Source organism: Microtus oregoni, unplaced genomic scaffold (genome assembly GCF_018167655.1).
Source record: "Microtus oregoni isolate MIOR12 unplaced genomic scaffold, Mior012 000047F_ref0000412, whole genome shotgun sequence".
In the NCBI taxonomy this organism is placed as follows: domain Eukaryota; kingdom Metazoa; phylum Chordata; class Mammalia; order Rodentia; family Cricetidae; genus Microtus; species Microtus oregoni.
The window spans coordinates 15,006,716-15,030,603 of record NW_024543221.1 but is presented as its reverse complement, the minus strand read 5'-3'; the positions used below and the strand labels follow the sequence as shown (position 1 = coordinate 15,030,603).

Genomic DNA, 23,888 nt, shown 5'->3' with positions numbered 1-23,888 from the left:
GTGCCAGAGCTTTTCTTGCCCCTCTGCGTGGTGCTACCCGTGCTCAGGGGAGAGTCCGCGCGCTAGACACTAGTGGCCTTAAGTCAGGGTAAACTGAGGCGCGAGGGCACTCAAATATTGAGGACTTCCTTTGACCCAGATCTTTCCGTTTTTCTCAGACGCTTACGATTCTCCTGGGAGCATAGAGGACCGAGGCAGGCAGAAAGTGTTTGCCCATGATAGGAGTTTCGTTCAAGTTGGGTGTGTGGGGGGGGGAGGGGGGGCGGACTTCTCCCTGGAGATTCTGATAGCTTTTAGAGTTTCAGTTGGAGAGGGAGGCGGAGGATGGTAAACAATTGAGAGCCTTTCTACCCAGATGCGACTTGGAGAAGGAAAGCTAATGATTAGAATAGAAGAAAGACAGCGGTGGGGTGGGGGCCCCACGGTAATGACAAGGTGCCCTGGACGTTCAGCGCACTTCTGTCCACGACACCGCCACAGTTCCTAGGGCGCTGGTCTTGCTGCTTGGGTTCTTAAGACCCTCAGACAGGACCGACCTCTGCAGATCTGGCTCGGGAATTAATGGCACCGCAGTTTAATCTGTAAAACAGTTAAAGATTTCTGTAGGGGTTGACAGTAGCTTCATGTGTTCCCCCCCTAACTCCTTGTCTCGCTGTACAGTGGTGGTGTTTATTCCAGAGCAGTCTGTACGAAGATGGGACAGATAAATGGAGATCCCAAATGACTTTCATTTCTAGGCACCTGGCATTCTTCGGTGTTGTGCAGACACGCCCGGGGTTTACCTGCCTGCAGGTCGGCAGAAGGGCGGGCCGTGGAGGTGTGGAGCAGGGCGTGGGCGTGGGAGATGGAGGGTGTGGCCCCGGGAGCCGTTACCAAGGCAAAAACCAAAGCAAAACACCCGCCCGGCGCTTCCCGCGCGACGCTACTGCAATCGCGTCAGATCCTGGCAGGATCTACGAGGATCCCCGGGATGGAACCACCTCAGGCTTCCCCGGCTGGCGGGGGCGGAGAGACTTCAGGGGCCTCCCTGGAGGGCAGGGGCCTGTGAAGGGCGAGGCTCTGGCTTGGACTGGGGGAACCCGTGTACATAGAACTTGATTGTGTCCCAAGTGTCTGTCTCAAGGGACATCAGGACATCAGTTCCTTAAGGTGTAATGCCGGTGTGTGTGTGTGTGTGTGTGTGTGTGTGTGAGAGAGAGAGAGAGAGAGAGAGAGAGAGAGAGAGAGACCTTCCCTTAGACTGGAACAGTTTAGGTGGCAGGTGCTACGGGGCAGAGGAACCGGGATAATTCCGCTTCTTACCCCAAACTACCGCTCTGTGACTTTCTGCCCGCCTTCCCCTCTAAGGCAGGTGTTAGCAGGTGCCTCTGTCTTTACATTCCGGCGTCCTGCCCCACTTGTGCGCCAGAAGGCTTCCCGGGCAGGTGTGTGAGTCTCGGGCCGCATTCGTGCGCACTTTTAGCCCTTGATGAGCTATGGAGACCCTCCAGGGGTCTTGCGCTCAGTTGAGACCATTGGAATTACTGGATCAGAACCAGGAAACTGTTTTCAAGATTCAAACCCAGTTCTGCTGAGGCCTCTGCTTGAACCCTACGTCCAGTCTTTCCAGCCACCAGTCTTGAAGACAGAGGGCCCCACGTACCGACTTTAAGTGGTACGTGCTCAGTCCGGGCGGCCAGGCTCCAGCACAGCTGTCTGTTCCTGCAGATAGACACTGGAAACCTGGAGACGGTTTTTCTCTAAATATTTCCTCACATCCAGGCGACCCCCCCCCCAACCTCTGCCAAGACCAGGCACGTGGAGATCAAAGCGTCCTATTGTCTGCACTCCCTGAGCGGTCTTTTCCGCAGCCCTTCTTAGACTTGCGCTGGGTGGCCTCCGATCGCTCCAGACTTTTCCTCTTTCTACACTCTTGCTTTCGCCGAGAATTCCCTGTTCATTTCAAATGTTTTGTGGTTGTTATTAAAAACCTAAAACCAAACTGACAGCGTTTTATCACTAGCATCTCCAGTTCCTAGCGAGTCCGGAGGCCCCCGCGTGTGCGGGGGCCGCGGGCTTGGGAGAAAGAGGCCGGCCGAATGTCTGCGTTATTGGCCCACGACGGCGGAGGTCACACTGGCGGGTAGGCGGGTAACGGTTTGGATTCACCGGAGGGTAACTTTGGGCACCTCCTTCACGCGGGAGATTGTCACCGCTGCCTCTTCCCTACCCCCTCCTTGAGTAAAGCCGCTGGCCAGAGAAGGCGCTTTTTTCTGAAGTTTTAGAAAAAATGACCACGCATTTTTGAGAAAGGTCGTGCCCGCTTCCCAGCCTCACCTAGTCTGGGCCACCGCCAGGTCCCGCCTCCCGAGCACCCCTCCCCCCCATTCCCCAACCTAGCGGAGGGAGAGATGCCAGGGCGGTGGAGTCATGCCGCTGGCTTGGGCACGATTGGCTCATGCCTGGAACACGCAGCGGCGAATACGCACACCTGGCGGTGCGCCCGAGCGACTCCGGGCCTGATTTGGAGAGAGAGGGCGGGCGCGTGTGTGTGTCCCGGGCGTGCAAGGCGCGCTGGACGCTAGGTGACCGCCCCTTCTCGCACTTGCATCACCAACCCCGCGGTCTCCACCCACCCTTGGCCCCGCCCTCGGCCTCCTCTACCCCTCCTCTGGCCGGCTCTCCCTGGAAGCTATTAATAGCATTACGTCAGCCTGGCATTGGTAACCTGGAGTTAAGCTAGCCTTGCGAGGACCAGAGCTATAAAAGGGGTGATGCAACGCGCTCCCAGCCACAGTCTCACTCAGCGAGGCTCGCTGGGCACGGTGCTTCCCCCGCGGAGCTTGCCGGCCAGCCCGCGCTCCAGCAGAGTCCTTGGTGCTCGCCCGTCGGCGGGACAGACCTCCCGCCTCTGGCCGCTCTCTGGACCCTGGCCGCCCCGAACGGAGACTGGAGGTGAGCATTAGAGCCACGCGGTGGAGAGCCGCCCTCCCCTTCTCATCTCCCCTCTGGTGACCAGTCCCGGGACCCGTGAGCCACCCGGGACTCGAGTCCTAGTCTCCCGCGCCACACTCGCTCGGCTGAACTGCTCCTTGGCGTTGCCGCTCCGAGCTGGGGCAAAGTTTCTAGAAAAGTGAAAGAACAAACTTTCTCTTCTGAGGCGTGAAAGATGCCCATGGACGGAGGAGATTGCGCGCTCTCAGCCTTCAGCTAGGACAGGTCGTCTGGGTGGGTGGTGGGTGTTGGTGCGCAGGGGTGACCCACGCTCTCTGGATCGCGGTCCACTCCGTCCCTCACTTGGTGTCCGGACGCCGGAGCCGGAGCGGGTCTCCTCTAAGTCCGCCGAGAGGCGCGGTGGCCGCGGCTGAAGGGAGCGCCGCTCCCAGTACCGAGCGAAATGAATGGGGAAGAGACGCTCGGTCCGAGGTCCCCGGCACAGCCGCTGGAGGTCGCCTTGCGCTCCCTGGAGCTGAGCTCTAAGCGGCAGGACAGCGTAGAGAGCTTGAGCGAAAGTGAGTTGGGATTAATTTAGGCGGCGAGCGCCGGTGTCGCGCTGTCCCAGCGCGGACTCCGGAGAGGTCTCGGCACCGCTAAATCGAGCGGCGAGCGGCAGGGTTTGGGACGTCAGCTCCAACCTCTCTCGCTGTTTTGACTCTCTGTGGCTCTGACTTTTTTTTAACCGGTTCTAGGATTTCTTTGCTTTGTGTAATCGAAGAGAACCGCGGGGACCGGATCGAACGGGTGGAGGGACCAGGTAGTGAAACTACTTGACTTGACAAATTGTGTGTGTGTGTGTGTGTGTGTGTGTGTGTGTGTGTGTGTGTGTTGGGGGTTGTTGTTTTGTATTCTTGAGACAGTCTCACCTTGTAATCCAGACTGTCCTTAAACTCCTGGTGATTCTCCTGCCCAACTTCCCAAGTGCTGAGATGACAGGTCACCTCTCTACCTGTGCTAGAGCCTTGTGCTGTGTGGTTTACATGGCCAGGTTTTGGCGGAAAGTTTTCAGTTTTTAGAGTGAAACAGACGAAATAAAAAGCGCCAGGAAGGGGTCTTGAGCGAGAGCGTGGCTCTCCACCGCGTGTCCCCGAGACCGGAAGGGAAGGGGCTTCACTGTCCATCCTGTCTCCTGTTTTTCTCTCCTTGGTGGGTTCTCTGCTCTGAGTCCACTCCCATTTTAAAATTTTCCTCCTAGACACTTTATTTTCCTTAATTTCATTAATGTAGATCGCAGGCTTCCTTATAAATCAAAGGAGTTGCCAAGCCCAATCAACTTAAAAGTTTTATTCTGCCCTTCACCTTGTTTGACTTTTTTGAGACAGGGTCTCCCTGTGTAACCCAAGCTTGCTTCAAACTCATGGCAATCCTCCAGCCTCAGTTCCCAAGTGCTGGGATTACAAGCATGTGTCACCAGGAGAGCACATGTTTTGCATGTAGCATTTGTTGTGGGATAATGTTTCCACATACAGGCTCTTGCCTTGGGAGCGATTGCGGTTGTTTCTGAGGTTTCAGAAGTTGCTGACAGACCGTTCTACACCTGCGGCTATCCAAATCCCTTCTTTCCACACCGCTTTCTTCTGTGACCCCTTCCTATCTTTCTTCTGTCAAAGCCTCCTCATGATATGAGTCTCTTGAGCCCTCAGCTGCTACCTGGCTGGCAGCTCTGCCTGTGGTTTCTTTCTTGAACTGATGGGCCCTTGTGGTTGTGCAGAGGGGTGGCTTCAGCAGCCTGGCTGGACCGGACCACCCTCCAGCTCTGTGAGTTTAGGCTGCTTTCCTTCCTGGACCCCAGTTTACTAAATGACAAAATAAGGGTCTGATCTAGACCATTCTAAGGCAGGGTACTTTTAGCCAGAGTCTGTGATTCCTTACGGAACTGCTCCAGGGTAACCCAGCCAGGGAAGGAGGGACATAGCCTGGACACCACAGAAACTTCAGGAGAAAATGGTTTCTTCTGTGGAAACTCACAATCTCTGAAGAACATAACAGTTATGGAGACGTGCTGATGTCAGCAAACAGTGGAGTGGAAGTCTCAGGACCGTGGAGCAGTTGTGACAGGCTGACCTGAAATTCTCGAGGCTTCCAGTTCATTCCTGATGGTCAGAACTAATCAGCTTCCCCAAAGGGATGTGGAGTCAGAATGCTTGTGTGGGTGTCAGCCTCTTGTGTTTTCAAGTGTGTCCGTGTGTGATGAGTTCTTTCCCGCAGCCCAGGGAGGGATCTGGCAACCTCAGCCACAATTGTCAGATAGGAACTGAAGGTCAGAGAGCCTCTGGCTCCTGAGTAGGTACTCAGCTAGTGAGAGCAGACACAGACCTGAAGCCCAGCCTTGTACCTCCAGCCTGCCAACAGGAGAAAGAACAGGATGTGGAGAGTCAGGGGAAGGTGGCTACCTTCTCCCAACTGGCAGGTCTGGCTGGCAGATGGCTCAGTGGAAGGAAGTGGAAATCAAAAGTGAAATTTCAAAGCCTTGGAGAAAAATTCTAGGAGTTAAACTTCCAGTTAAATAATTAAGTTTCACTTTCTTGAAAATGATGAAATTGCCAGCGGTATGACATGATTCTGATTGGAAGTCAGGAAGCAGGATGCGAGTCCTGAAGCAAAAAGAAGATTTATGATCCGTCTGGAGAGTTAACTCAGCTCTCCCCTCTCAGATGCAGGCTGTATTAGAGGGCTTCCACTCCTGAAAACTAGCTGAAGTTTTAGACTTTGTTTCCCTGGAGGGCACAGCCTGACTCTAGGCTGAAATCTCTGGAGACGACTATACAAGACGACCAGATCTTTACAGATGAAGCCACTTGGTTATCAGAAAGGCTGTCTTATAGCTTTACAACATGTTTGTGTCCCCAAGTAAGCCCCACCCCCAGCTTTTCACAAAAACATTCCATACTACTGACATTCCTTGGTTTCTTCCTGTCTTTACTCTTAAGTCCAAAGGGTTCATTAAGAAACTCAACCACTGTGGCTCAAACTAGTGATGACCCATCTAGTCATGTAAATGAAGTCCAGGCCAGCGGCAGCTCTGAATCCCATCCCTTAACTGGTTGTTTTGTTTTGTTTTGTTTTTGAGTACAATTGGAAAGGAAGGGGAAATGAGGATGCTTGGGAGGATGTTGAGCCTCCGAATTCAGAAGCCAGAGAAACAGCCCCCAGTCACAAGATTCCAGGATTCCATGAAGAGGACCTTCAGTTCTCAGGCCTGCTGCATGGGAGAGAATTGTATACATTTCTTGAGTTCTTCTGACTTGTGGAGGGCAGTATTTGCTGGTCTGGAATTTCTACCTCCACTCATGGACCTTAGACCTCTAGGGACAGGAACCCTCAGGAGGAGCTTTTAGCATCAACGGTTAGCAGACCCCACCAAGTCTCCACTGGAGAGCAGCCAGCCCTCTGTGCAGGATCTTGAGAGACCCAGCGTAGCTCCTGGTGGCGTATTTTCCAAGGCACCATCTTGTATCATTTCCTAAGCCCCTCAGACCACTCTTGGAGAAACAGGGTACTTGTTATCAGCCAACCTTTAGGTTGGAGAAAGAAACCACTGGGGGGTACAGTCACAATATATAACTAAGTGGTCTTTAAATCTTGATTTTTTTTTTAAGTCCTAGTTTGAGAATTTTATGGCTAAAACAGCCCATTTAAACTTACACCTGGATGTAGGCAGTAGCCAAGTCTGTACCTGATAGGAAAAGACCAGCAACTTCTTGAGCAGAGTTAAGGGGTTCCGTAGAAATTGTTGCTTAGTCGTACCCCCACCCCCACCCACCCACACACACCGTTTCTGTTCCTGCCTTCCCGTCTGCTTCCACTCCCCCACAAACTTTTGCTCTGTTTTTGTTGTTGTTTTAGTTCAATGAAGTATAATATTTGGGTATGTAGCATATAAATTAAGGCCATGAATTCTGAAGTCAAGCAAACCAAATCCCGGTGCCTGATACTATCCCATGTTAATGTGATATGTCTAAATCTCGGTTAACTCATGTATAAAATGGGACCAGGTTTTACAGCACTGGGTTCTCACAAGGCTCAAAAGAGACAAGATATATAGGTTTTTTTCCTGTAATGTTAGAGGTTTGCCAAAAGGCTTCCTGCGCTCTGGGTCTTGACTGGTGACCACTGTAGTGAACACAGCCGCTCTATCCCTGCTCCTGTTTTGGGAAGGGTGGGAGTCACAGCTGCGTGAGTCCTAGCAGCAGACTAGGGGTAATTTTCTAGATCGCACTGCCCTTGATTTTCCTGTGTTGCCCTTGTGGCCTATAGGGCGACAAGGCCATTTGTTACGGCCACCTCGTCCCCACCTTGTTTATGCAGCTGTCCAACTGGTCAGCAGGCAGCTGTGGCCTCTGCGGAGCCTGGCTGTGGGGCAGAGCATCAGTGGTTTGCTGGCTCAGGAGAGTCCTCAGCCAGTTTCCAGATGAAGACTGAGTCCCACAGAGCTGAATGGCCTGCTCCTTTGTGACCAGGCCCATCCCAGGCCCTCTCTGCCGCTACTGCAAGCCTCTCTCCTCGTACCTTAGAGCTAACAGCACCCCCATAAGCACGGTCTTCCCCCTCTTGCTTGCTTGGCTTACCCTGAAGTCCTCTGCTTTGCCAGCCTTCTCATTGAGAAGGGGGTCCTTGTTCCCAAAGGACCTGAGTCCCCCGCTGTTACCACCCCCTGCCAAGGACTGGGGTGAAGAAACACACCCAGCTTCCTGCGGGAGAAACTTCCGACACAGAGTTGTGGAATTTAAGGCCCCTACTTCCCGCTTTTATCTCAGCTCCCTGGCAGATTCGCCTTGATTTCACAAGTCTTCCCAGTTTCTTTTTGAAAAGGAGACTGAAAACGGGATTCCAGATGGCACTGGTTTTTGTTTTCTAATGTTTTTTCTCTTTGGTGGGGGGGACTGATATCATATTTGCATAATCCACATACAAGACAAACTAATAGAAGAGTCTGAAAAGTCATCCCGTTAGACCTTAGTCATCTTTCAGCTGCGCGTTTTAAGAATATTTTACTCACAATGAGGACAGCATGTAAAAACAAACAAACAAACAACTTTTTGGTGTTCTGTTGGCTTTAGTTAGCATTGCTTGCGTGAGTGTGGGTGTTGGGTTAGTTACGGAACAAGGACAACTGAGCTGTGGCTACACCACTGAATAAAGTGGCCCCTTTCACCTGCAGGGGTTCACTGCTGTGGCTCCTAGATTAGCGTTGGGACCTCAAGCTGCCCTCCCTAATCCATGCTGGGATGTTGATAGGCTCCATTTTACAGGGTCCTCTGCAGGCTGAGCGGAGCAGCCATGTCCTGTCCACAGCTCTCTCCCCATCTTCCTGCTTCTACATCCTTTTAGCCCCCTGAGCCGTGAACACGGGTGTGTGTGTGTGCGCGCACGAGGGAGAGAGAGAAAGAGAGAGAGCGCATCTGTTTAGAACAGCACTTTTGCCCAGTTATGACTCTCTGCAGAAACTGCTGCCTGCTGACAAAAGAAGCTGAGGACAGCACTGGTCCCTTGGTATGAGCATAAACACTTAAGAGGCAGTTTGACAGCATGTAATGTAGCAAAACAGTGGTAAATATGTTCCTGTCTTTTCTCCAGCCACAGGCAAGAGATGAGCATGAAATGAAAACAAGCCAAAAGCCCAAAGGCTGATAGGACTTTGTTCTGGGGTGGGCTGTTCTTCGGCGTGGTTGGATCCCATGCCCCAGGACCCCTAAAGTAGTTTGGGCTTAATTTTTTCTTTCAGCAAAATGATGCTTCAACATCCAGGCCAGGTCTCTGCCTCAGAAGTCAGTGCATCTGCCATGGTCCCCTGCCTCTCACCTCCTGGGTCGCTGGTATTTGAGGATTTTGCTAACCTGACACCCTTTGTCAAGGAAGAGCTGAGGTTCGCCATCCAGAATAAGCACCTCTGCCACCGGATGTCCTCTGCGCTGGAGTCAGTGACCATCAACAACAGACCCCTGGAGCTTGCAGTCACCAAAGCTGAGGTGCGTTCTGCCAACTCATGTCCTTCCTTTCAGCGCGCATTTATCACACACACACACCCCACGTGTGAGCACATGCATGAGGCCAGAGCCAGGGGTAAAAATCAACAAAGGCACTGCCCCAGGGGAGCCTAAATTCTAATGTCTAAAGATAATGGAATAATGACTAGAATACATGAATGAGCAGATAGAGTGGTGTGTGTGTGTGTGTGTGTGTGTGTGTGTGAGTGATCCAGACAGAACAGGAGGATCAAGAGAGCAGTGAGCTTGAGGTCACTCTGAGACACATCAAGACTCTCTTGAGAGAGAGAGAGAGAATTGGTAAGCAAATAGCTGGAGAGGCGCTGCACAAAGGGATGACTCAGCAGTTAAGAGCATTTGCTGCTCCTGCAGAGGACACGAGTTCAATTCCCAGGAACCACATACATGGTGGCTCACTGTTGTATGTAACTCCAGTTTCAGGGGCTCCAATATCCTCTTCTGGCCTCTGCAGGCAACTGCACAACAATTATGTATGTCACACATACATAAATGCACACAAACACTAATACGTGCATAATAAAAAATTAATTCTTTTTAAAAAACAAAAACACCTGAAGCGGGGGACAGAGAAGCAAGCAACCGCACAAATGTGAGCACACATGCAGGCAAAGGCTCAAACACATACAATAAAGAAAGGGGTTCAGAGAATAAGTAGAGGTGACGATGTCATTTTAAATTAGGAGACCAGGGAAAGCATCACTAGTCTTGGCCTTTGAGCTAGGACTTGAGGAGAGGGAGTCCCGTGGGAAGGGTACTCCCTAAGGGGCCCTCCCTGCAGGCAGGTGAAGGTCCAGGCTAGGCCAGTGCTGAAATGGGGTGGCTTCTGGATCTAACGTGGGTCAGGACTTGGACTGTGGGAGGCCAGGTGGGGCAAGAATAGAAGCTGTATCTTCGGAAGATATCCACCAGGAAGTGCAGATATGAGCTGGGAACTCTGGGCCAGAGACACAGAACTGGGAATCGTCAAGCTGTGGACGGCCCTTGAAGCTGGGACTTTACTGAGGCCACTTTCTGTGTGGAGACTTCCTGGAGAAGTGGGCAGGACCCAGGGACCAGGAGGTTAGCCCCGCCCTTCCTGGCAGCACCACTCACAGACGGCATACCAGATGTTTGCCCTGGATTCACACCCACTCACACACATGAACTGTTCTGTGTTGAGAAACCGTCCCACCTGGGATAATAGACGTGGCTATTGAACCGTGGTTGCTGGTGACTCTGCCGCGTCAAGAACGTCAGAGATGAACTCTGGTGACTTCGTTAGCCTTTCTCGGTTGGGAATATTTCAGGCTTACTTAATCTGTGGGTCAAAGGGCAGAAACTGGCTCAAAAGCTGTGCGTTTCGAATGGAGGCTAAGTCAGGGATCATAGCTCAACCGTGACCGTAAGACCTTGGGTTTGGGTTTGATCCCTCGCGCTGGGGGCAAAAGACTGGGTTTTCCTGCCAAGGACTGACATTTGTGGAAGGTCTGAGGGGAACCTGGCTCACAGCATCCAACGAATGGGAACAGGCGTTATTTATGATGCTGTTGCCATGGATGCCATTGTGGGTATTAACTGTGCTCCCAGCTAACTCAGGAGGTCAGAGAGGGCACCACAAAATAGCTGCAGGTATCCAGTCCAGTCTTGGATAGTGCAGGTTAGAGCCTGAGACATTCTGTGAGGGTTTTTTTTCTTCTAATGATATAGTTTGAAATAATAACATACAGTCATAGGAAAAAATGGAGAAGGGAGGCAAGACATACAGTTGGACGGACTGAGGAGGAGGAAGAGTGAGGAAGAAGTGATTGATGCTCCCAGGCCACTCCAGACTCTAGGGGAAAGGGCATATTTATAAAATATTCTTTTTTCCCCAGTTCTGAATTACAGCGATCAATTTAAATATCAAAATCTTACTTCAAAATCCAAATAATTTTTAAAGTAGTCTCAACTTTACCATATTTCCAGTAAAATTGTTTTCTATGGGTTTTTTGATTTCCATGATTCATTCTTGGTTTTAAATTTTTATTCATATTTCATGTGTGTGTGTTGTCTGCAAGAACGTATTGCACTGTGTACATGCCTGGTTCCCACGGAGGCCAGAAGAGGGTTTTGGGTTCCCTGGAACCAGAATTATTGTTGTGAGCCACCATATAAGTGCTGAGAACCACACCCAAATTCTCTGTGAGAGCAGCAAGTACTCTTAACCACTGAGCTGTCTCCCTGCACACCCACCAGTGCGTGCATGCGTGTGCATGTACGTGTGTACATGGTTTTTATATTTACTGGGTCTGTGGCCCTGAGACATGAAAGAAATTCCTCTTCCATTGTTCTCCCTTGAGCTTTGCTTCTCTAGGTTGTGAGATCTTCATCTCCGTCCACAGTCAGTATCTTCTGATCCAAAAGAATAGGAAAAAGTCTAGAGTGGGGTCAGTCATGGCCTCCTGAAGCTAACAGGGTCTGACATTGACCAGGCTACCATGAAAGTTCATCCTTGCTGGGCTTTGGCCTTAAGCAGAGTTCAGAGCTTGGAAGTGGTCCCTGCTCATCAGCCCATAGACTTAATTGGGTCTGGATGGACATCCATGAAGGGACTGGACCATGCTCCCTAAGAATGGACAGGGCTCTGTTCTCTGAAAGCCCCAGTGTTGACTCAGAATGAGGCACAGGAAATAGTATGATTTGCTGGCTGAATCAACAGGTGGTTGGGTGCTCTACCCCCCCCCCCCGCCCGCCCGCCCCAGCTGTGGGCTTATTCATACCATTTTAGTACCAGTAATGTCCTCCAGTCTTCTCCAGGAGCTCAGAGGCTTCATGCGAAGGGTGTGCCTTGATGCTCCTGGTACAGACAGTAATGTCAGTTATTTCCTGTCATTGTGACTGAATGACTGACAGATGTCTTTTGGAGAAGTGTGTTGGGCTCACAGTTCAGGGGACAGACACAGTCCATCACACAGGCAAGACGTGGCGGCTGGGGAAGTTCCATGCATAGTGGAGAGCGTGTGAACATTTCCGTGGCTCGAGAAGCAAAGCTCAGATAGAAGTGGAGTAGTAGGACTCCAACCCTCCCCTCCTTGTGCCGTGACCCACCTCCTCCAGCTCTACCTCCCACCTCCTCCAGCCGCGTCTCCCACCTCCGCCAGCCGCGTCTCCCACCTCCGCCAGCCGCGTCTCCCACCTCCGCCAGCCGTGTCTCCCACCTCCTCCAGCCGTGTCTCCCACCTCCTCCAGCTCTACCTCCCACCTCCGCCAGCCGTGTCTCCCACCTCCTCCAGCTCTACCTCCCACCTCCGCCAGCCGTGTCTCCCACCTCCTCCAGCCGTGTCTCCCACCTCCTCCAGCCGTGTCTCCCACCTCCGCCAGCCGTGTCTCCCACCTCCTCCAGCTCTACCTCCCACCCTTGTAGCCATGACTCCTATCCCAAAAGTTCCACAAATTCCCTTATCAGCAAGCACTACAGGGGGGGATGATCTGGAGGTCATTTCTGGCCCTAGGGGAAAGGACACACTTATAATTAGTATCAAGTTATCAATTTAAAATTAAAATTTTTATTTTAAAATCCAAATGCATTCATAAAGTAGGTTAGATTTTGCTAATTTTAAATGTAATTCTCTTTTAATGGATAGAGTTTTGATTTTAGATTTTGTTATTCTCAAGTGTGTGTGCACACGTGTGTGTAGGGAGTTCACACAGAAATCTAGGCCATGAGGCTGTAGAAATGGCTCAGTAGTTAAGAGCACTTGCTGCTCTTCCAGAGGACTGATGTTCCCAGCACCCCATTCCCCAGAGCCTCACTGGGGAGTTCCATGCATGGCAGAGAACTTGTGCTCTCTTCTGGCCTCTGAAGACACCATGAATACACGCATGTGGTTGATGTACACACAGACAAACATAGATATACATTCACATAAGTGATTAAAAACAAACAAAAAGTCCCCCCCCAAAAAAAAAACACCACCTTGATATTTTGGCTTCACAGTGGCTTCCATGTGTGCCTTTTGGGTTTCATAGGTGGCCCCTGAAGAAGATGAGCGGAAAAGGAGGCGGCGGGAAAGAAATAAGATTGCAGCTGCCAAGTGTCGAAACAAGAAAAAAGAGAAGACGGAGTGCCTGCAGAAAGTGAGTATGGCCAAGTTTCCCCTGCTCGGTGCCCAAACCTGTCCTCACCAGCCTGTGTCATTGGCAGCGGGGACTTGTGGGTGGTGCAGAAATGCCAGCTGTAGGTAGGGGAGGAGCAACGCTGTTAGCATGATGGAAAGGACTTTGGATATATAGAGTGAAGATTTGTGGGCTTAAACACTGCACCATGCAAGTCTGGCAGCCTGGGTTTGATACCCAGAACCCACTGCAGAAGGAGAGGACTGATTTCTGAAAGCTGTCCTCTGATCTCCACAGGCCTGCTGTGGCATAAACTGGTCTATATACCCCCAGCAGTTTCTAGACTTTCAGGTTAAAAAGACTTTATTCACCAGTTTTGCCAAATAAAACAATAAAACCCTGTTCTAGTCATTGCCTCTCAAGAAACACTTATTACTCCCCAGCTTGCTCTGGTAATCTGGAAGCAGGACTTACACTGTGTTTTGGCCTGGGTCTGAACCCTGCTTCCCTTCTCTCTGCCTGTCTAGCACTTTGAACACCCCAGCAGACTGTCACCCCACTAGAAACACCGGGGGTACAGCACGGGTTCACAGGCAAGGCAGGCCCCAGAGCCTGGAAGTCTTTGCAGTGGCCAGTTTGCTCCCCCAAGTGTGTGCAGGTCAGCTTCTGGCGGAGACAAGCCAACCTCAGTAGTCCTGGGATCTCTGCTTGTTGCTTTAGGGTCAGTGAGAACCTGGGAAACTTTGTGTTTCTGAGTACACAAGTGTTTCTGTGGATATGAGAGTCTTGGTGAGACCAGAAATGCTGCACCACCAGTTTGGATTTCTCCCCAGTTTTCCAGATTCTTTGTGGACTAGATACTCTTGGCAGAGGACTGGAGCACAGGCCTCTCTAAGCCTTTGATGCTAAGGCAGCTTCAGCAAGCATGGCAGCCTTGCTCACTGGTATCCCCAAGCCTCTTCTGACATGCCCCCTAATTTCAGAGGTCTCTCCAGGGTCTACACCAACACCCCCCCCCCATGCCTGGTTCTGACTAGGGTGATTCCCCCAGCAGGCCTCTCCCATCTTGATGAGGCCCATGGTTTCCAGGTGGTCCCCCTTACCTCCCCGACCCTCAGCTCTTTCCATAACACCTGTGTTGATTGTCCCTCAGGAGTCAGAGAAACTGGAGAGTGTCAACGCCGAGCTGAAGGCCCAGATTGAGGAGCTGAAAAATGAGAAACAGCACTTGATATACATGCTCAACCTGCATCGGCCCACGTGTATTGTCCGGGCTCAGAATGGGCGGACTCCGGAAGACGAGAGGAACCTCTTTATCCAGCAGATAAAAGAAGGGACATTGCAGAGCTAAACAGCAGCATCATGGGGGCAACTGGGGAGTCCTTACCGAATCCTCCTTTTCCACCCCAAACCCTGAAGCCATTGGAAAACTGGCTTCCTATGCACTTCTAGAATCTCAGCAGCCGAGAGCCGTTGGGGCAGGAGGGCCTGAGGTGACCACTGCCTTGCCCCACTCTGTCCCAGAGTGAACTGTGGCACAGGGCAAGAGCATCCCTTGGCTCACTAACTCCAGGCTTTAGGCCTTACCATCCTGGCCGTTCTCAGATGATCTAGCTTGACCCCTGGCTGGGGTCCCATACCATGCAGGATGCCCACTAGTGGGATTCATGCAGAAGTAGGTGGGGTGGGACCACGTGTCCACTGTAGCTGACACCGTCCCTCCTGGGGAATGTGGAACGAGAAGGCTCATTATCGAGGTTGTCCAATGGCCAGGGTGTGCTTCTAGAAAATAACGCTGTTGCGTCTGGAACAACTGTGTACAGGGCATTCTTTTCAGAACCAGGTGTTGTGCTGTTTGGGTGTTTGTCTTGTACAACCTTGTCATGATTTTTCCGGGAGTTTCATCAGAACCGACTTCTGAGAGTTTGGGGGTCTGCCATCACGGACAGTATCCCTCAAAAGCATTCAGGTGACCACGTGAGCTCGCTTGCCCCAGAGGAGTGAGACTGGCCCGAAGGCCAGCTGTGCCACTTTGTGCTGACAGAGGACGCCCCCTTTCCCTGTACCCACTGCTGAGGAAGAACCTGGCCACGACAGCAGGTCCTTGGCTGCCGACTGTTATGACGTCACAGAAAGAGGGCACGAAGAAAGTCCAGCTTCCAAAGGGTAGGACTCTCCTTCCCATTCAGTGACAGGACAGGTGTGAATTTGGGACTAGAAGAGCCAGAGATTCTCCATTTTCCTTTCACAGCCTGTGGAGGAGCATGTTGGAAGCCAGGTGGAGGGCCAGGCTTGTACGTGGTGGATGTCAATGGCACTGTTTTTGTTTTTGAGATGCGGCCCAGAGCGTTTCAGCTGGGAGGCCCCTCCCTCTGGCCACCAGGACTCTGGCTACTGTTAAAATTCTGACGTTTCTGTGAAATCCTCAGAGTATTTAATCCTACTTAATAGTATCATTACAACTTTTCTGTGAGAGAAAATATTACTTATTTATCCCAGTATTCCTAGCCTGTCAACATAATAAATATCAGAATAAGACATGGTAAACTTAAGTGTTGTGCTGGTTTCCACTAAGACTGTTGAAATAGCGATTCTACTGTGGGGTGCTTAGCATTAAACACTTGCGGACAACTTCATTCATGGGGAGAACACAGGTAGGGCAGTTGGGCTTTTTTTTTTAAGTCTGTGGGTGGTTTGTCTGCATGTATGTCTGTGTACCACCTGCTTGCAGTGCCTGAGAAGGCCAGAAGAGGGCATTGCAGAGAGTTGTGAGCCACCATGTGGGTGCTGGGAATGGAACCCAGGTCCTTTCCAAGAGCACTGAATGTTGTTAACTGCTGAGCCATCTCTCCAGTTCAATTTATTTTTAAGTATGTGTATGCAGGTATGTTTGTGAGGGGCTGTGTTCATGTGTGCAGTTGCCCAGGGGGTGACTTCTCACCCTGTGCCTCAGGCTGTTGCCTGATGCTCAGTTTCTCATCAACAGACCCTGAAACAACACTGCATGTGTCCTGCACACCAACTGCTTGGCACTGACATTGTTTTTGAGAGAGAGTCTCACTACTGTAGCCCTGGGTAGCCTGGAGCTTAGTAAATAGCCTTAGGTGGCCTGGTACTTACTATGTAGCCCGAGGTGGCCTTGAACTCCCAGAGGGCTACCTCTGCCTCCAGAAGGCTAGGTTTAAAGGCCCACTTCACCCTGCCTGGCTTATGATAGATATTTTTATGTAAAATTCAAATAGCTAAATATTTCAGTCCTCAGTTTCTCGAACATACAAATACACCTAAAACATACACGTTTTCAGCTTGAGCCTTTTTACAAATTACATTGTCTCAGAGGGGCTGGCACATGCGTGCACTATGTGTGTGGGGGTGAGACACGTTGTGGGAGTCAGTTTCCTCCTTCCGCCCTGCGGGGCTTGGGAACTGAACTCACCAGCTGAAGCCGTCTCTCTGGCTCAGCTTGACACTCTTGAACTTGCCTTCTGCCACAGTGCTCCTCAAACGAGGACCATAGACCTGTTAGCATCCACAGTGCTCCTCAAACGAGGACCATAGACCTGTTAGCATCCACCTTCTGCCACAGTGCTCCTCAAACGAGGACCATAGACCTGTTAGCATCCACAGTGCTCCTCAAACGAGGACCATAGACCTGTTAGCATCCACAGTGCTCCTCAAACGAGGACCATAGACCTGTTAGCATCCACAGTGCTCCTCAAACGAGGACCATAGACCTGTTAGCATCCACATGTGCCACACAGCACACAGTATGTATTTCAAATACCAGGAAAGGATGGGACAATTTTTGACAAGCCGGATAAAGTTGTTTCAAGAAAGGTAATCCTAATTTTCTGGAATTTCCTGACCCAATGATTTCTCCCTCCCCATCTTCCCCTTACCCTCTCCCCCTTCCCCTATCTCCTTTTCCCCTCATTCCTCCTTCAATTTGCAGTGCTGGGGATTGAACCCAGACCTTGCATGTGCTAACCTACACCAAAGCCCTCCTGGCCTGCAAGCCAGCATGGGAATCTAAGTCTCAATAGACTGAGGTTTACTTTCCATGGGCACATGCAAAACAAACTGGAAATCACAATTGGCTACTCCTCTACCATCCCTGAACTGTTCTTCAGACCCATGGATGTAATTTTTAATTACATTAATTAAATTAATTGGTTTATTAATTAATTGGTTTGTGGGGTAGGGTGAACCACAGCTTGTGTGGAGATCTGGGAGTCAGTTCTTTCTTCCACCGCATGAGACCTGGAGAGCAACTCAGGTCGTCAAGCTTGGCGGCAAACATTACCAGCTCAGCCGGCTAGCCGGCCCTGTGTACCTGCTTGTTTGAACTGTTCTGTAGTGCTTTTAGACTATCTCATGTTACCGGCATGGTTGTATTTCTGGTTGCTTCTAATCAGTAAAGAGCCATCTACCACTCTAGCGAACCTGTATCTTAATGAGGGGAAGAAAGAAGAAACAGCACTGCCTGTATCTCTTGGTTGTGGGTAGACGTGCTGCCGTGAAATCTAGGCTGTGGAAGGCAGTGGATTAGAGACGGGGCAAAGGGAGGCTTCCTGCAGGAAAACTAGTCTGAAAGTTTACTGCTTTGATATTTAAAAAGCTGCCTGGACGCTTGCCATCAAGGCATTGGGCTGTCTTGGCTTCACTCTGAAGGAGCAGCCAGGCAAGGAGTCTGAGAGAACAGACTTAGATGGGGCCATAGGAATTGACACCCGCTGGCCACCTCCTGTTCTTCAGATGCGGGGGTGTGCAGCGAACCAAAATCACTTCACCAGAAAGCAAAGAGAGGAAGAGAAGATGAGAGTGGGTTCCCCTTATCTCCCTTAAAGGCACTTCCTCAGTGACAGAGGACCCTCTTCCCCCCGCAGGGCCCTAACACCTGACAGCTCACGGACTCCTGGCGCCTTTAGTGCAGGGACTTGGGGAGACTCTCCATTCGGTCCCCAAAGGCATTGCTCCGTTGCACATGTCTCCAAAGCTGCTCAGAGTCCCTCAGTTTACCCGAGATGGAAGGCTATGCTCTTAAAACCACAGATTTCGGACAAAAGCGCTAAGGGTGCAAGTGTCATGTGTATGAACGGAAAAACACAACCCCTAACACTTCACATTCAAACGCTTTGTGCACATGCATGACACTGTGTAGCCACCACTGACTGGCACCCGGAGAGTTGTCATCCCCAGGTCCCACCTCCAGCTCTTGGCAAACTACTCAACCATTCATTGCTTCAGGCTTGCCTGTCCTACAGCCTTTCATGCCTGACTTCATTCACTTTGCCAAATGTCAAGGTCCATCCATGTCAAAGCATAAATCAACATTCCATTCCCGTTCACGGCTGAGTGTATTGTATGGTGAATCTGTATTTTGCTCGTTCAGCGATCAGTCAATATACAGGTGTGTGTGCCTCCACAGGGTGATAGCTAGCCTTGAATGTCTGGAGGAAGAGTTTATCAAACCAACTGGGAGAGTCTGGAGTAAGGGCCCAGGTGACAACAGTTTGTAGGTCCAGAGTCTGGCTGGCTATGGGGGTGTGGCAATAGGCAGAGTCACGATGACAGACGTGTCCTAGCTCCCACCCCTATACTCTGCATTTCACCGGCACAGTGTGGGAGAGTGGGAAGCAAAACCTGGAGTCCTTAGGGGAGTAAATCGTCCCCCACCAAAACAAAACTGGACAAACCACCGGGTAATTTAACACCCCACTTCAGCCCACTCACCGTCTTAAGCGGTTTTCCGTCTCTCACACACACACATTTTACATGATGTAGTAAAAACAGATCAGTTTGGAGACATTTGAGTGGCCCAAGTTTCCCTAAAGAGACAAAGCCCTATAGCAGTTTAAAGCAAAGGTTTTAGAATTAGTGAGACCTGGATTCCAATAGCATAGTTTGTGGGAGCAGGTAAGTCACACTCAGTCTCTTACCCTGTGAAATGAGAATAGTAACAATAGTGTTCCACATTGGTTACATGCCGGCGGGTCTTCCAGTAACATGTGAAATATCCTATGTAGGACAGTGTGCTTAAGCATTAATTTTATCTTAATTAGTAAAGGCCAGAGCTGCCATGAGAGATTATCACCAGCAACATGTAGTGAGGTTTCTTGGAAGGATCAAGACCAGTATTCCAGGTTATCCAATAAAATGACACCAGAAGCTCCAAAGTTGCCAATCTACCTGTCCCTTGCATTCCCATAGGCTTTGAATCTTTCCAGTTTGAAGGAAGTCCTCCTATACAATTCTTCCATGTTGAAACCTTTCCATTTTGGCCTCCACCTGAAGCCCTGTCCTCTTGTGGGGCAGCTGGAGGATGGGACAAAGGGGGATGTGGCAGCGACAGGTCACAAAGGGAGCGGGGCTAAGTATGGCTGTGCAGGGCTGCAGGCACTAGTAGTCACTTCTCCCACTAGGGCTGCAGTAGGTAGATGTTCAGGGGGCTTTCAAAACAATCCCCGGCGGAGGTCGGGGGGTTTTTAGACCCAGAAGAAGACCTCCCTGGAATCTACCCTGCATCTCTACCTCTTTGGAGAGATTGGGCTTGGGGTCCAGGCACCCAACAGCCCACCCCTCGTCAATCATCTGTGCTCCCACCCCCAGCCCAGGCCTCTGGGAGGCTCTGAGGCAAACTGGGGGCTTGTGGGGTGGGGTTGAGAGATCTGCTGTAGGTGCCAGCTCTGTGACCAAGGAGCATCGTTGCTCCCTCATCTGCGGAGACCAAGACAGACGCAGGAACCCACCTTGCCAGCGCACCTTTCTTGACACAAAATGACCACGAAGCCTGAGTCTTTGTTACCATATTACACAGCCCAGAGCGGCTCCGGCGTCGGCATGTTCAACACTGCCATGGGAAAACTACAACGGCAGCTGTACAAAGGAGAGTATGATATATTCAAGTACGCACCGATATTCGAGAGTGACTTCATCCAGATCACCAAACGGGGAGAAGTGATTGACGTGCACAACCGTGTCCGAATGGTGACCGTGGGCATCGCGTGTACCAGCCCCATCCTTCCACTCCCTGATGTCATGCTACTGGCCCGACCAGCCCCGGGCTGTGAAGACTTTCCTGGACGTGGCCAAACCATCAAGGGCAAAAATCGCAAGGCTGCGAAGGCCTTGGAGCTAACCAGGCTCCTTCCTTTGAGGTTCGTAAGGCTCTCTGTTCACAACCGAGAGAAACAACAGCTACGCCTCAAGTTTGCCACTGGCCGTTCTTGCTACCTGCAGCTGTGCCCCCCTCTCGAGGGACGGGACGACCTCTTTACCTACTGGGAAAAATTGATCTACCTCCTGAGACCACCTGTGGAGAGTAACAGCAGCACCTACGCCATCCCAGCAGAGGACATGGTGTGCATGCCTCTGCTGGATGAGGAAGACAAGCCAAATGCAGCAGTGGCAGAGTGCCAAGGAAAAGGAGACCCAGACCAGGTCAGCATCAGAAGCCTCCCCATGGTCACAGATGTGACTGGGATCAGCTCGGCTGCTTTTGCTGGTGGCGAGGGACTCCGTCACAACTCTCGCAAACCCACCACTGTGCAGGGTGTATCCATCCCCAAAACAAAATCAAAAGACCTTGCCAAAGAGTCAGCTACAGGGGCAGCAGCAGCCGCAGCAGGTGGCCTAGCAGGCGCTTTGAGCTTGGCAGCAACCAGGTCTGTAGACTCTGGGCAGATAAATGCGGCCATAGCAGGGGGTGCTATCATGGGGGCAAGGGGAAGCAAAAGCCATTTGTCCATCACAAGCTCTGGCAAGATGTCCCCAGAAAGCATGAAGGTTGCCTTTGCAGGGACGGCCAGCAGATCTCTGGAGTATATTTCCAGTGCCTCCACCAGCATCTCCCAAAAAGAGAACATGGCTATGGCAATTGCAAGAATAGAACCTACTAGCAAGTCTGTTGGAGAGACAGCAGCTGATTCAGACACAGCAGCTCTTGCCTTGACCTTGCCAAGAGAAAGCCAGAAAACTGAACAGACTGCACAGCCGAAAGCCCCTGAGGACAACACTGAAGCCAATAAGGAAAGGAGAGAAAGACGGGAGCGGAGAGCAAAGGACAGGGCTGGTAGCAGGAGCTCCCACCACCACAGGACAGGAGAAGGTCGCCGCAAGACAGCAGGGGACAAGGGGGTTCGGAAATCAGCCAGCCACAGATCCGCTCGCGATGAGAAGAAAGAAAAAGGCACCCTCAGGGGAAGCAAGCGAAACAGGTCGCACAAAGGGGTCAGCCATGTCCCCATCACGAAGGAGTCCCGGAGCTCCCACAAATCAGGCAGGACCCTCTCCAGCGCCAGCTCTGTGTCTACCAGCAAGAGGCTTGGCAGAATCAGCTTGTTCCTGAGGAACATCAGAGCCAACCTGGCCGCAAAAGGCCTGGCATCACAGCGTGAGCAGGATGTGAACATCGTGGCCAAGACCCTGGAGACCACCAACGTGGAGGCCATCATGGAGACAGAGAGTGGTCAGGCCCTGGACATCATTGGTTCTGTGACATCCGAGGTCATGGAGACAGTGATCTTTGAGGCTTCTTAAAGTACAACTCAAAGCCCCAAGCTGCAAAGGGTCCCGGGGCCCAGGGTGAACCCCTAGAATCGATTCCAGCTCCCTTATTGCAGTTTGAATAAAGAACCATTCACTCTGAGCAGGGCTCTCTGCACTTCCATACCCAGAACTTCAGGAGTGACCTCATAGTGAATTCTGTGATGTCATCGCGAGACTCCTGGCTGCACCCAGATGAGGACTCCCCCGTCTCTTTGAAGTGGGGTGCCCCACGGCTATGGCTGTGTTCTTGTCTAGTGATAAGGGTCCTGGATCTAGTCAGGGATGAGGGAAGAGTATCAGCACTGGTTATTAAGACTGTCTGAACTTAGCCGTTCTGCACATATCTGTTTACCTGAGAGAAACACACATGCCTATACGCGGGGGCTTCTGTTAGTTGTCTGTGTGTGTGGGGGGGGGGGGTCAACACGTGGTGGTCAGAAGGCAACTTTTAGAGATTGGTTTTCTCTTTCTACCATGTGGGTCCCCGGGAATCAAACCCATGCCATCACACCTGGTGGCTGTATTTAAGGAAAGAGCACACTGGTGATCTTCTAATTTTAGCGTCTCAAATGTCTGCATTGTAATAATATTTCCTGAAACATATCTTGAATCTTTTTCCTTATGTAGCAATCTTAAGAATCGAGAAGCCACGAAAGGTTATTAGGAAGAGAAGTCTGAGAGAGATGGTAACCTCATCATCCAGTATGTTGGGACCTTTGCAGGACAGGGTCACCCCAGCTCACTACCCCAGCTCACTTCCTCCTGCAGAGTCCTGTTTGAAGAACAAGAGAGAGTAGGTTCAGCCTGGGCTGGCTACCAGACCCTGACAGGAAACTCTAAAGGCATGGGCACTGTTGATTAAGAGGAGGAGAAGGGGACTGGGGGCTGGGAAGACTACGTATAGCTGGGAACTTCGAGTTGGTTTTTGAACTACAGTAGACCCCTAGCCACTAGCTAACCCTATCTAAAGAGGGTCAAGACCACCCCTTCGGCCGTCCCTGCCTTCTCTGTCGCTCTACACAGACCTCCCTCCTGGAATTCCAGACCTCCTTTCCCATCTCCCCAGTCACTAATTAAACTCTTCAAAGGCTAATAGAATTATTTTCTCCATATCCAATCTTCAAAACTTTCTATAACTCCAAGAATCAAGAATCAAATTCTCAAAGTCCATTTTGGGGAGACTGTGGGCCTTAGAGCTGCCTTTGAGGCCAGCTGACTTCGGCTTTAAGTGAGAGAGAGAGAGAGAGAGAGAGAGAGAGAGAGAGAGAGAGAGAGAGAATGGGCCTGGGCGCCAAGGGCTTGCTACAGAGAAAGGAAGTTAGCTCAAGACCTGCCCACACCAACCATTTCCTGCTGCCAAACAAGGCTCTTGACCCCAGCATGAGGCCCTACCAGAGTGAGTCAAGTTATTCTTAAGAAAGGAGGGAGCAGCATGCTGATTAGATAGGACCTTGGCTGTGAGGAAAACAACCCCAGAATCATTAACCCGGTGTGCCGAGGAGACTGGGGGAGGGCTTCCCCTCCTCCTCCTGCTGGAGCCAAATTAATGGTTTACTCCTCAGCAGCTGCCCTTTGATGGAAAGGGGGGGGGGGGGTTTGCAAAGATTGCACCACCTCTCTTTAATTTGAGGGTTTCTGCACGGGTGCGTGTGAGTCTTCCAGACCAACAAAACAACAACAACAACAACAACAAACTCACTACAGCATTCACACAGCACTCAGTTAAACCGCTCCCTAGCGCTCAGGCTCTCTTCCACCCTCCCACCCTCCACTGGCATGTGGGCAAGCGGGCACTGAGAACATCTTCTTAGAGAATTCCTTCTAGGTGCCGAGGGCCAATGCAGTGTGACGCTTTTCCAACCCAGGAAGGTGTCGCAGCTTACCTGACGGATGGGTCTTTGGGGGACAGCATCTGTTGTAGGAGGGTTCTTGAAGTCAGCATGGGTCTGGGACAGGCCTTTGGGAATCACTTGAAGGGCAGTGTCTGATGGGAGTAAGCTCCCACTGGCTCCAGGGTAGAGAGCTGAGGAGCATGGGGCTATCTGGAGGCCTGGGATCCTCTAGGAAGCCTGGCTGGAAATGAGGAGCCCGCAACCTAGGCAGCTATGGGAAGAGAGGGACAGAGTCAGGAGACAGAGAAGACATGAAGAAGGACAGTCGTCTGTCTGTCTCAGAAGACAGGAAGCCACAGTTTGGAACTCCACTGCAATCGTCTAAAGTCTGCAGAGTAAAAAAAATGGGTGTTTCCTCCCTTAGGGGGTTTGTCTGTCTGTGGAAAGGGCT

At 51.2% G+C, this 23,888-nt stretch overlaps 2 protein-coding genes across 4 annotated transcripts; both read left to right on the top strand.

The window, feature by feature from the left end:
- Positions 1-2,713: 2,713 nt before the first annotated feature.
- Positions 2,714-15,599, top strand: Atf3 (activating transcription factor 3). 3 transcript variants are annotated; one of them, XM_041635373.1, is made up of 4 exons: positions 2,714-2,934; positions 8,836-8,945; positions 12,972-13,079; positions 14,212-15,599. In XM_041635373.1, exons 1-4 carry the CDS (start codon positions 2,754-2,756, stop codon positions 14,407-14,409), a joined length of 597 nt encoding a protein of 198 aa, XP_041491307.1. In that variant the 5' UTR covers positions 2,714-2,753; the 3' UTR covers positions 14,410-15,599. The 3 variants fall into 3 exon arrangements, with proteins under 3 accessions (XP_041491307.1, XP_041491309.1, XP_041491310.1); XM_041635375.1 differs by having other exon boundaries at positions 2,810-2,934; positions 8,702-8,945; XM_041635376.1 differs by lacking the exon at positions 2,714-2,934 and adding an exon at positions 3,707-3,733 and having other exon boundaries at positions 8,702-8,945.
- A 4,236-nt stretch (positions 15,600-19,835) lies between these two features.
- Fam71a (family with sequence similarity 71 member A) lies at positions 19,836-21,596 on the top strand. Its single transcript, XM_041635253.1, has one exon. It carries the CDS (start codon positions 19,836-19,838, stop codon positions 21,594-21,596), a length of 1,761 nt encoding a protein of 586 aa, XP_041491187.1.
- The last annotated feature ends 2,292 nt before the right edge of the window (positions 21,597-23,888 follow it).